The following is a 12,249-nucleotide window of genomic DNA, read 5'->3' as shown; positions in this document are numbered from 1 at the left end:
AAAGGGTAGTATGTTGGAGAATATCTTGTCCTTGGCAGGTATTCGAATTTTGAAGCCGATGGAGCCAAAGAAACTGTTCGCACCGTGGCCGGGGATGTTGCAGAGGCATGTACAGTCATCGGAGCCCATGGAGCTGCGGAAACTGTCAGCACCGTGGACGGGGATGGTGCTGAGGTATGTACAGTCATCGGAGTCCTTGGAGCAGAGGAGATGGTCAGCACTGTGGACGGGGATGTTGCCGAGGCATGTACAATCAGAGCCAATGTGGGAATCGAAGATGGCACCGAAGTCAGTGGTGCCATGGTTGGAACCGAAATAGGAATGAATACCATGGTCGGCACCGAGGGAGAGAACAGAAATCCTGGTGCCGAGGAGGTCTGTGCCGAGGGGCACTGGCAAAGCACAGAGCCGACTCAGTTCCATAACGGATGGGGTGGAGGAACCGAGTGACTCCGTTTTTCCTTATATTTTTGGTCTTAGGAGGGGGTGAGACCTCCAACCCAGATAGAGCCTCCAAGAAAGATGTCTTGAGTAAACCTTTTAAAATAAGTTTATTCTTACGTTCTGCTAGTGTCCGATTAGCACAAATGTCACAATCAGCTTTAATATGATCCACGCCCAAACAGCAGACACAACGGACATGTGTATCTGAGTTGGGCATCTTATGTCCACACTTGTCACACTGTTTAAAACCCAACTTAGCTTTGTCTGACATGGTAAGGAAAACAATGCTATCCTATAGAAAGAATAAGATATATATATATATATATATATATATATATATATATATATATATATATATAATAAAAATCTTTAAAATATAAAGATAAAATAATAAAATACCAATGATGTTAGTTAAGGAATACCACTAGTAAAAAGGGAAGGCCTGTCAAATACAGGAGAGAGGGACAGTAACAAAAAGGGTAAAAAATTAAATTACCAAGGAACAGGGTAGGAAATAGGCCTAGGTTAAAAGCAACCGTGAAAAAAGGCTAAATTGACTAAAAATGTAGTAATTTAGAAGAAAAAAGTAATAAAATCAGCAATTTACTACTACTTAGCTTTGAGAGAGATGGCTAACACGTCTGACTAGGAACGAGGCAAACGAGATCTGGAGTATCTAGGATAGGGGCATTGTGGTAGGTTCTAAGCTGAGAGATTTTGGCTTGCGCGAGATGGAAAACGACCTTATTGGTTCCGAGGATGGAACAGTGGTCCTATCTGTAATGTATAAACAAAAGATTTATAACATCAGATGTATACTTATCTCAGTTTGGTATATCAGATGGTTATAGAATCCAAGGACAGCCAGGTAAATAGTTCTGCACAATTTCACAGAAGTGTAACACTTTTGTACTAGAAGTACAACAGAGAAAATATACCTCATGCAATCAGATAAACACAGAGGTGTTGGTCAATAATTTATACCTTAGGTGGGCTGACTGTAAAAGCAAAGTGACCCCCACCCAAAACTAGCCACTGAATTAACCCTGAGAAACAATGCAGGCACACAGAGGCCAGCAATAAACAATGAAACAAATATACAAAAGCAGTACAGTGCAAAGCAAGTGCAAAAAAGTATACTTAGTACAGTGCAAAACAAATGCAAAAAAAGTGTACTTAATGCGGACATGAGACGGCTTGCCTGAATTTCCACTTAGTATTAAGAATTACAAAACTCATAACTTGCAAATTTGTCTGACAGCAACAAAAATACCTCAGGCTATTAAGAGGTATACAAATATACACATCCTTTAACTGTAGGATAACCCTTTATCCAGAATACATCCACAAAGGCTGTGTGGGATTCTGTAGTGGAAAGAGCCTGAAGAGGACACTGACAAATAAGAAAACACCAAAGATGTATTTATATTTAATAAAGTTGACTGTATTACAAGGTGTGAAGTCACTCATCCAAATGTTAAAATTGTAATACAGTGAAAAAATAATATGGTTACTAGTTAATTCCTGATCTCAAATTATGTTGTAATTCATTAACTTGTGTTAATGATAAAAGTTTGATCAAGACCAGAGTTTGATATTTGGATTTACATACTTAACAATGGCAAGTTATTTAAAGTTACTGTGACTGACATGAGGCTAATTTTAGTATTGGATAAACTTGAAACTATAAAATGGTTGCATTGGCAATCAGTGCTGAACTAAGAGCACCACACATGGAGATTGCACAGTATATAAAAATGAAAATGTGGCAAGTAATCAATGCAAATGATGATTGTACAGCCCTGCTATGTCATATGGAATTGCGTCTTACCTGGCATTTGCACTGTAGTAAGAAAAGGATTTCATAATTCTGAATGAAGTTTCAATACAATTCTAGTCTAGAAAAAGAGCACCATTCCTTTTTTTTTGCATAAAACTATGACTATGATATAACTAGTGTATCTTATTAAATACTGATTCACTGAACTGACTTGGAATAATAACCACCTTCTTTGAAAAATCAACTGCAAAGGTTGCAGGCCTTTTCCTGATCAGGAAGCTCAACTCACAGTTGCTTTGAACTAATCCTGTAGTACATGCACATATATCAATGCAACTTCAGTCAGGAATGACCTGTAATCGAAAGAGCACCAACATTCAAGATTTAACTGGAAGAGTTAAAAGGCAGTTCTTGATCGATCACATGCCATCTCTCTCATTACAGTTGCACACATTTAAATACATTACTACTACTCACACACACAGTAGCTGGATTCTTATGCAAGTGATGGTCTCATCTTTCAGTTGCCAAAAAGCTACTAAACATGCAGCATATTAATCACTACTACTACCACCAGACGACAGCAGAGCTAAATTTAAAAACCCTGTAGTGAAAGGGTCAGGAATGTTCGACTCAACCACACATTTTAACTGAAGTACCAAACAGACCAACATAACTTGGGTTAAATGCAGAAGGTATAATGGTTTAAAAGGAATACACAAATGTACTCAAGATTCAAAAAAGGGGACACTTGATTAAGACAAACATTGCAGAAATCCCAGCGGTTTGTCAGGATAATGGGGGCACTGTATCACCATATCAAGAATAATATTAAGACTTCTATATGCTCATCTAATACATAATATAGGCACATCTAACACACATGCATAGGGCATTGGCCCGGTATTCCTTGTACACCAGCAATATCTTATCAGACTGAAAGGATACAGATATTTTATGACTGCAACAGATGCAATTAAAAGTGGACAATACAATATTTTGTAAAAATCTCACAATTAAATCAAAAACAATGCTACTAATATCTTGTGTAGGTTTACAACTGCAACTTACCCCAGATTTCAAGTCTTGTAAGAGATCTCCCAATAAATCATCTTTGGATAAATCAACTTCTTTCTATAAAGCAAAAGAATAAAATGTCAGCAGCTGTAGTACTAGCATAACAAATAACAGACTGAATGCAATAAAGTCAGTACTGCACAGGAAAGCAAGACATTTGAAAATGCACACAAGCAGGAACCATGCCAATGGAAGAAAAGTAGAGCAGGGAAATGCTTCCCTCAACAAAATATTCTAGTTCTGAGGCCACCATTCCTTACAGCAAGTGAATTCTGGTGTTAAAATCAAAATTTAGCAGGCAAGACAACTGGTCTAAGAATCCTTTTCAGAAATATTACAGCCTAGAAGAAAAGTATGACAATGTATACACAATTCTGCATTTATTACATGAATACTACCACAAAGATTAAGCACAACTGAAGACATGGCAAACCAAAACACGAATATGTTGAAAAATTACAATCATTATGTTGCCTAACAGCAAAATTGCAATCCATAAGAGAAGCAAGGGCATAGAAATCTAGACGGCTTGTTCATTTGCTAAACTTTTAAACAGGCATGTTAAGAACTAAAGTGAATGGTCCAAATTACCAAGTTACTAGGATAGAGAATGTCTTGTGTGCACACATGCATACATCAATACACGTGGCCACAAACTACTAAAGTTCACTAATTTTGGTTTAGCCAAACAAGCTCAAATAGACCGGAGGCATGTGAAATGTTGAGATCACCTTACTGGGTAAACCACCTTCCACCAAATAAATATCTAGTTACAAAGCCAGATCAGCTTGGAATTTTTTTTTAACACCTTTACTTAATCATCACTTAAGATATATGAAAACAAATCATCACTACAGAAAAAGCATTTTAACATTTTTTTTTAATTTAAAAACAAAATCTATCACATATGGTTTCTTTACTACTACTACCAGTCTAACATTACAAAAAATTGCCAAATTCCTGCCTTCCCTTAAACCTCATTGCTCCTCCTACTGATTATTATGCCTTCATTTCCCACAATTTACATTTACTTCTATGTAGTTTGCTCCTTCCCTTTTCTAAAGATTCCTCTTCCAGTTCTTATATTCCTTTTATAAATATAAAACATCTCAAATACAGTTGTTGTAGACATTGATTTCCATTTTCTAGTAATTGTTCTTTTAGTATCAACAGAATTAAATTTATGGTATTACTATGTCTACACAATTCAGATGCTGTATACAAGCTCACTATGCCCGGCTTTGCTCCGCTACCCCACCCCTTCTCTTAAACTAATATTATACTTCCTACATACATATTTAACTTGCAACTCTTATTTCAAAACTCTCCCCAATGACTATACTACTTTTATACATACACTTCTGTTCCTCGTTTCCTACTTCCCTTTCTTTCATTTTTAGCCCCATTCCTGACTTTCTCACTCTCATACTGCTTTGCACTATATCTATTTATAATCACAACCCTCCCTATTAGTGCCTATGTATTCCACACTATCTTTTTCTTTTCTCAAATAAACCTTAACTTCTTCTATTTTGAAAACATTATGCTGTAGCCTTTAATACCTCTGTCAAGTCCTTGCATTCCAAAGATACCAGGACAACCTACCTCTCTTCTATTATAGAAAATACTTCTTTCTTCATCTATCTTCTTCCAGCTTTCAGAAACCACCATCACTGAATATCCTACTGTCTTGCAACAACTTATTTCCTTCTTCACTGCTACTTCCCCAGTACCTGACATCTTTAAAATATAGATTCCTGTACATAATTATGCTACTCTACAGCTCATCTTCTATTCCTCTCCTCCTACTGTGCTATATTTCATCCTACCATGACTCAGTAATATATTGCAACATCTCTCCAACTTTGTAACAACCCCACCTATACATACTTCCTCTTCGCTCTCTCCAAATACTGCAACAAACCTATTTAACATTGCCCCTCATCTTTATTCCAAATATAGGCTGATTAATTGCAGTTCAACTCAAACCAAAAAAAAAAAAAAAAGTATGCATAATTCCACAATATACTAAAATCCATCTAGGAGGAAATATACACCATAATCCTCATCCCACCTTTCACAATGAACACAAAGATGATGCTCTCCCACATACTTGTGTAACCCAGCAACAACCATTCCCCAAACCCTGGTGATTTAACATTTATTGCAGCAAAAATTAGAAGTATAAGAAATAAAACTGCAGAACTACATGCCTGGATTACCAAACAAACCTGATGTTCTCCCTGTAAATGAAACTTGTCTTAAACCCAGCATAAACAGCTCTGATGTTATACCTCCTGGCTACATCATCACCTGTAATGATTGTATGAAGAAGAAAGGTGGTGGTACTGCTTTAATATTTCCCCAATACCTACCACACTTCCCCTTACAGCAAACCAACACCAAACTTTAGTTTGGCAGAGCTTAATGCTTTCCTCCAAAATAAACAAATGTGTTACTGTCCTTTACATCCCTTCTGGCGACACAACAGCTAAAGTGGAAGATATCCTACATTGGATATCCGTAACATAAGTTTACTAGGTGATGCAAATGTCAGTTGGACAAATGAACATCTAGCACAAACTTATATGGCTTCACCAACTAATTAATAGCCCCACATATTACAGCAAGGCATCAAATTCTCTATTAGATTGGATCCTAGTATTAGACCCTAGCAAATACTCCATCACAAGTACAATGACAGAAGCTCTCAGTTATCTCCCAATCTATACTACTAGACATCTCAATGCATAAAGTTAAACAGCACATGTATAAAACAAGTAACCCTTCCAAGTTTAACTCAAAAATGTACATTACTACACTATCATCTATTAACTGGAATTTCCTAAAAATCTTCCCCTTAGACGATGCTGTAATTGAATTCAATACGACTTTCCTAAATATCCTTGTACCTCCTAGAAGGAGCAGAATAAAACATAATGCAATTTGGCTATCCAAAAAGTTTAGAATGCTAATGCAAGATATAAAAAAAAAAAGCATGGAAAGAATATCAAAAATATAAAACACCTTAATATCTTGAAAACTTCAGAATGATTCACAATCATACTAAAAAGCAAATAAATGAAGACAAAAAGTATACTACAATAACTTTCAGAATAATATTAAACACAACCTTAAAAAGTTTTGGACATCCATTAAAGAAATCTTACATCCCACCAAAAATTCAACCCAAACACCTGTGCCCAAATCCTATATACAACTACTCAAACTATGCTCTTCATCAGCTGATGACCTTCCAAGTCAGCACCTAAAATAGAACCAGTAGCACTGCCTATCGTGTCTCAATCCTGATAAATAGGATAGTCGAGGAATCTCATGGTCCCTCTCTCTGGAAAGGTCACACATTATCCCTCTGCACAAAGGAGGAAAATTCAACAGACATTAATAACTTTAGACCTATAGCAATTTTATCTCCCTTCACCAAAATACTTGAAAAGTGTATTCAAAAACAATTGTAGACTACTGCCTGCAGGAAGAACTCTTATCCCGTACACAACATGACTTCCATCCTTCCTACAGTACTACCATTACCCTTCTAACCTACAGGCATACCACATTCGATCAAGGGCTGAAAGGTAGCAGCTGTTTAATTTAAATCGTACAGAATTTGTTGCTGGATTTTATTTCACTCTATTTGCATTTGGTTACAGGAAGGTCTGAAAAGGTCATGCAAGACCCCTCTTAACTGGAGGCCAGGGAAGAAGAGCTCCAAACATTCAGTGAGAAAAACATACAGATTATGGCAGAAACTGTGAATACAAACAATATTTGAAGTATAGCGATTACTGATTCAACACAAGGTTGATTTTATATCAACAGTCACAGCAGCACAACATGAGTATCAGCTGAAGATAAAATACATCTATCGTGAATAGGGTGGCAATGCAATATCATAAGGAGGTAACCTAAAACCAGAATTTTTTTTTTTTTTTTTAAATCAGCAGTTGCAACGTTTTCAAAAGTATGAAAATAATATCCACTATAAAAACAGGTCTGCATAAGTGGACACAAGGAGAGGTTATACAAGGCAACAATCAGCATACACATTTATTGAGATGGAAAACAAAGGTACATAAACTGTAATGAAAATTCTGCTATAACAAGGGCAGCAAGCAATAAAGCAGAAGGAAAACCTGGGTTAAGTTGCTGGAGAGAAAGTATATCTGAAGTGACAAACAAGATTAAACTAGAAGTAATATAATAATGACTGTGAGTGTGACAAGTAAGTGTCAAAGGAAAAAAATCAAAAAAGGGGTTTTCAGGGAAGTAGTAGTTAGGGTAAGCCAGTTAAAGACTGTGAATAAAAAGAGTTAAAATGCTGACAGAGATCCAAACTACTAACATGTATAAAAATCTAGAAGACTTGAGTGCAAATGTGGGTGGGGGGATTACATCATTAATCTTTACCCATGGGCTAACATCATGTCTTGCTCACTCTCTAGATCAGTTATGTACCACCGATGCTCTCTTATGAGGAGAATGATCTCTCATATCCTACAGTGAAGTTTCCATAGCTTATAGTAAATCATCCCTTACTCTGCAGCCAAAATGGCTGCTCAAATGTCAGATCTAGTTTTCAGTCTTGGTTGCAAATATAAACTACCAGATGACCAAGATCTTTACCTTAACAGAAATGTCAAGGGTAGATTTTTCTTGGGGAGGGGTGTGATATGCTGTCAATGAGGTCATCTGAACAATATTGTACTCTAGCTTCCTTTTCTTCTAAGATAAACTCTTGTTCGGTTCTCACTGTTAAGTATGCACTTACTTCCTTTGTCCAGAACTTTTACAGGAACACATGCTTAAGCAGGATACTTCTACTGTACCATCAACTTTAAGCTGAAGCATGCAGCTTTATATTACACCACCCTGATGACAGAAGAAGGCAAACTATCCAGTCTGCTCTTAAGTGGTCCCCTCCATTTCCATCTTTGCTTTACCTTTTCAGCTACTACTTTGCCACTTATTCAAATAGCAAAGTCTGGAAGTCTACAACCGTCCCTGTGAAATATTTTGAGGAAAAAGGGAGCAGTTAACACCTAGAAACTGCTAAATTTGCCCTCTCCTTCCTCCATCCTCAGATTTTCCTGGCTTATGTCCCTCTGTCTCTTCTACTCTAAAGTGATTGAGTTTTAACTCCTCTCTTCTATGGTCAAATCCATTTTCCTCCATCCCATGGATCTTTCTGGCATCTTTGCTCTGGATTCTTTATATCAGCCTGATGTCTCTTTCCTAGTACTGCCTCCATAAATGCACATAATACCTGAAGTGTGGTCTGAGCTGGGACCTATAAATTGGAAGCATCAACTCTGCTGCTTCCAGTGTCGTTTCACTCTGATCCTAGTGATCCAATCAAAACGTGCTCACCAAAACCAGATACTTTCCAGCTCTACAGCCATTAGTTAGATTCAACCAGGGTTATTGTGGCCAAAGTGCAGTACTTTGCATTTATTTGCAATAAACCTCACCTACTACTTTTCTTCACATGTTCAGCCTTTCCAAATACTTTCATAAATTTTCACTCCATCTTCCACTGCCGCACTTCTTTGTAGAATAAGCTTATTGCCTTTATACTCATAGCATTTTCAAATGGCTAAATTAACTGAAATCTATATGCAAAATGTCTGTACAATCAGAAGAATAACTGCCAATGATTTAAATATTTCCAACATAAAGGAAAAGTAGCTACGAGACAGATCTACTTAACCTGGTGATCTAGGCCTAGCATGACAGATTTGGTGGGTTCCCCCAACAAGAGACTGATTTTTATCCCACCCCCAAACCAGTCTTGCAGAAAGACTTGTCTACTCCTCATAACATTCCATCTGAGTATTTCATAGGTTGGTACTAGGCTATCAGCCCTAGGGCATATACAAGCCTAGCAATAACAATTTCCTGGCTATTTCTTCCCACACTATTTACTTCCCTAGACCCCTGTCTAGCAGGGCATCTGATGTGATCGCCAGAGTGAATTTCCTTTCTCCCATCCAATCGTCAAGGTTCCTTTTGAAGAGGGCCAAAGAGGTGCTCTGCTTGACATGTATGGGCAGACTATTCCAGAGTCTGGGGAGACTCTGGGTCAAGAACATATCCTCCAGCATGTTTTGTTTATTGTGATGACAAGGTTTAGATCCCTGGAGCGTGTGGCTCTGAGGGACTGGGATTGCTTTAAGTGTACATTGTCCAGTAGCTCTGGGTTTGACATGGCCTTGTATATTAAGCAGAGATCACCTCTGAGTAGACAATATGCGACAGAGTATAGCTGGAGTTTTTTTTTTTTTTTAAGGCAGTCAGCGTAGGGCATCTGCTTTAGGCCTGTGATTCTTTTTAGTGAGGTATTTCTGCGGCCTTTCCAGTTGTTGCAGATGTCTTGAGAGGTACATACCAAATGGGGCGTTGTATTCTATAATGGGTCTAATGAGGGATGAGTACAGCTGAGCAATAACCTCCTTGTTCCTGGATGAAAAGCCCTTAGTGATGAGGTGCGCCACATAGAAGGATTTCCTGACTGTTGTGGTGATGTGGTTATACAAGGTAAAACCACTGTCCACCTAAGTCTCTTATCACACTTTCGGTGTTTAGTGTACTGCCACCTATGTGGTAATTCATGGGTACATTTTTTTCGCAAAGGGGATAACTATACATTTCTTGGCATTGAGCTTGAGCCCATGGCTCTGGCACCAAGCATCTGTTTCTATAAGGCCCTTTTGTAGAGTATCCACATCATTTGGGGATTCAATAATGGCTCCCAGGTTGCAGTCCTCTGCAAACTTTGTTAACCAGAGTCCCTTAGTGTTGGCCTGTATTTCAGAGAAGTAGATGCCAAACAAGAGCGGTCCCAGAACTGAACCCTGAGGTACTCCACTTGTCTGGAGCTGTATTTGGAGTCTTTTACAGTGTGGGTTCTTTCAGAAAGCCAGTTGGCAACCCATCGAGTGACGTAGGGATTAATGCCTAGCTTAGTAAGTCTATCTATGATTCCAGAGTGGGGGATGGTGTCAAAGGCCTTGGCAAGGTCCAGATAGGCTGTGTGGACCGCCTTAACCTTGTCCACAGCTCTGGAGACTGATTCAAAGAAGTCAATAAGGTTCAGGAGACAACCCAAACTGGGTGGGGTCCGGTGTTTGAAGGTTGCCAATGTCTTTGTTTATAAGTTCCATTATAATACATTCCATGGCCTTGCAGATCAGGCTTGTCAGACTGATGGGGCGATAGTTCCTGGGATCTAAGGTGGATCCCCCCTTGTGGAGTGAGATAACTGTAGCTGTGCACCACTCAGTGGGCACGAAGCTTGAGGTGAGGCTATGATTAAACATGACACTTAGGTGAAGTGCCAGATCATTTTGTAGTTCACTGTTGGACTTCATTTGTCATCAACCTGTGGGGAATTGGATCTGGATTGGATCCGAGACTGCAGCTTCACCAGCATCGGATCCGAGCTCCAAGCTCCTCCCCTTACCCATAATACCCCATCTCCTTCCTTCCCTCAGATCAATTTTGCTACACCATACACATAAGCCCGATCAGATATATCTTAATAACAATGAAGAACAGGAGAGCTGCACAGGCGCTCTCTCCTGCCTATCAAAGTAAGAACATAACGAGGTGGTCAGGGGGAAGGAAGGAGGGACGGTTGATGACAAAGTCCAACTACTCAGATGGAAAGTTATGGTGAGTACATAACTTCTTTATCTGAAGTAGTTGACTTCATCTGAACATCAACCTGTGGGACAGAGTCCCCAGCTACCAAATTCTTGGGTGGCCCTCATGGAAGGATATTTCAGAGAACTGTGGAGCCAACGGATGCTCTCCCCCTAGATATCATGTCCAATTTATAATGAGAAATGAAGGTGTGAGATGAGGACCAAGTAGCCGCTGGACAAATTATCCAAAGACACCCTTAGGCCACTGAAATAGCCATGGACTTAGAAGAACAGGAATTTTAGCCTACTCGGAAGAGACATGCCTTTGTCGTCGTAAAACTGAAGGATGCAAAGGGAAATCCATCTGGCAATGGTTACCTTAGAAACTGTTTTTTCCCAGAAATGGTGTAGAGGACACACACAAATGGTCAGACTTGCAAAAGGCCTTAGTCCTGAGTAAGTAAAAACGTAACTGTGTATATCTAATAAGTGTAATTTATACTCACCCGTGTTCTGAAAATTTGGAAAGAAAACAGATAAATTGATTGATATTTGCTTCAGAGGTCACTTTAGGAAGCAAAGAGGGATTAGTACGAAGTGAAACCCTGCCTTTATGGAAAATCATATAAGGATGTTAGACAGATAATGCCTGGAGCTCTGACACTCTCCTAGCTGAGGTGATAGCCACTAGAAAAGCTGTCATCCAAGATAAAAATTTCAAATCCACAGAAGTAGCAGGCTCTAAAGGTCGAGCAACCAAAGCTTGCAAAACTAGGGTAAGATCCCAAGGAGGAGTAGGATCTTTAACCGTGGATCTTACAAGAAAGGTACCTTCAATAAAGGTTTTGCAAAGTCTGAAGGAAGCTCACCTACATGGAAATTGGAAATGGCAGCCAGTTGAACTTTCACTGTAGATGAGCTGGCACCCTGCTGGAAAATGTATGCCAAGAAGTCAAGGACCACTGGAACAGGAGCTGTGAAAGGGTCTGAATTCCAGATAGAGAAATCCTTCCATTTGCTATGGTATAGTTTTCTGGTAGACTATGAGCTGCCAGCATAATAGTTTTGACCAGAGAAGATAACCCGGGTGTCCTAGCAATCAAGGGAAAGTACAGTTTTGTACCTACCATAAATGTAGATGTTCGAAGATCCACATTGCTGCAGTCATAACCTGTGGGTAGTCCGCTGTCCTCGGTCGGCCCGAATACCAAAGTGTTAGGCTGGCGTCGGTCATGGTCGCTCAGATCAAATCATCTCTTCTTTTACCGTGGTGGTTCCTGGCAG

At 39.0% G+C, this 12,249-nt stretch overlaps 1 protein-coding gene across 1 annotated transcript in view; it reads right to left on the bottom strand.

Annotated features, from left to right (window-relative positions):
• POLA1 (DNA polymerase alpha 1, catalytic subunit) overlaps positions 1–12,249 on the bottom strand; it is a 3,104,727-nt gene that overhangs the window by 2,841,423 nt on the left and 251,055 nt on the right. The window contains exon 6 of the mRNA XM_044072304.1: positions 3,296–3,358. Within this exon, the coding sequence (XP_043928239.1) occupies positions 3,296–3,358 (63 nt within the window). The remainder of the gene's footprint in view (positions 1–3,295; positions 3,359–12,249) is intronic.

Source organism: Protopterus annectens, chromosome 5.part0, assembly GCF_019279795.1.
Source record: "Protopterus annectens isolate FY-2018-M chromosome 5.part0, PAN1.0, whole genome shotgun sequence".
NCBI lineage: Eukaryota > Metazoa > Chordata > Ceratodontiformes > Protopteridae > Protopterus > Protopterus annectens.
The sequence above is the reverse complement of the archived record's forward strand: the minus strand, read 5'-3'. Positions and strand labels throughout refer to the sequence as shown.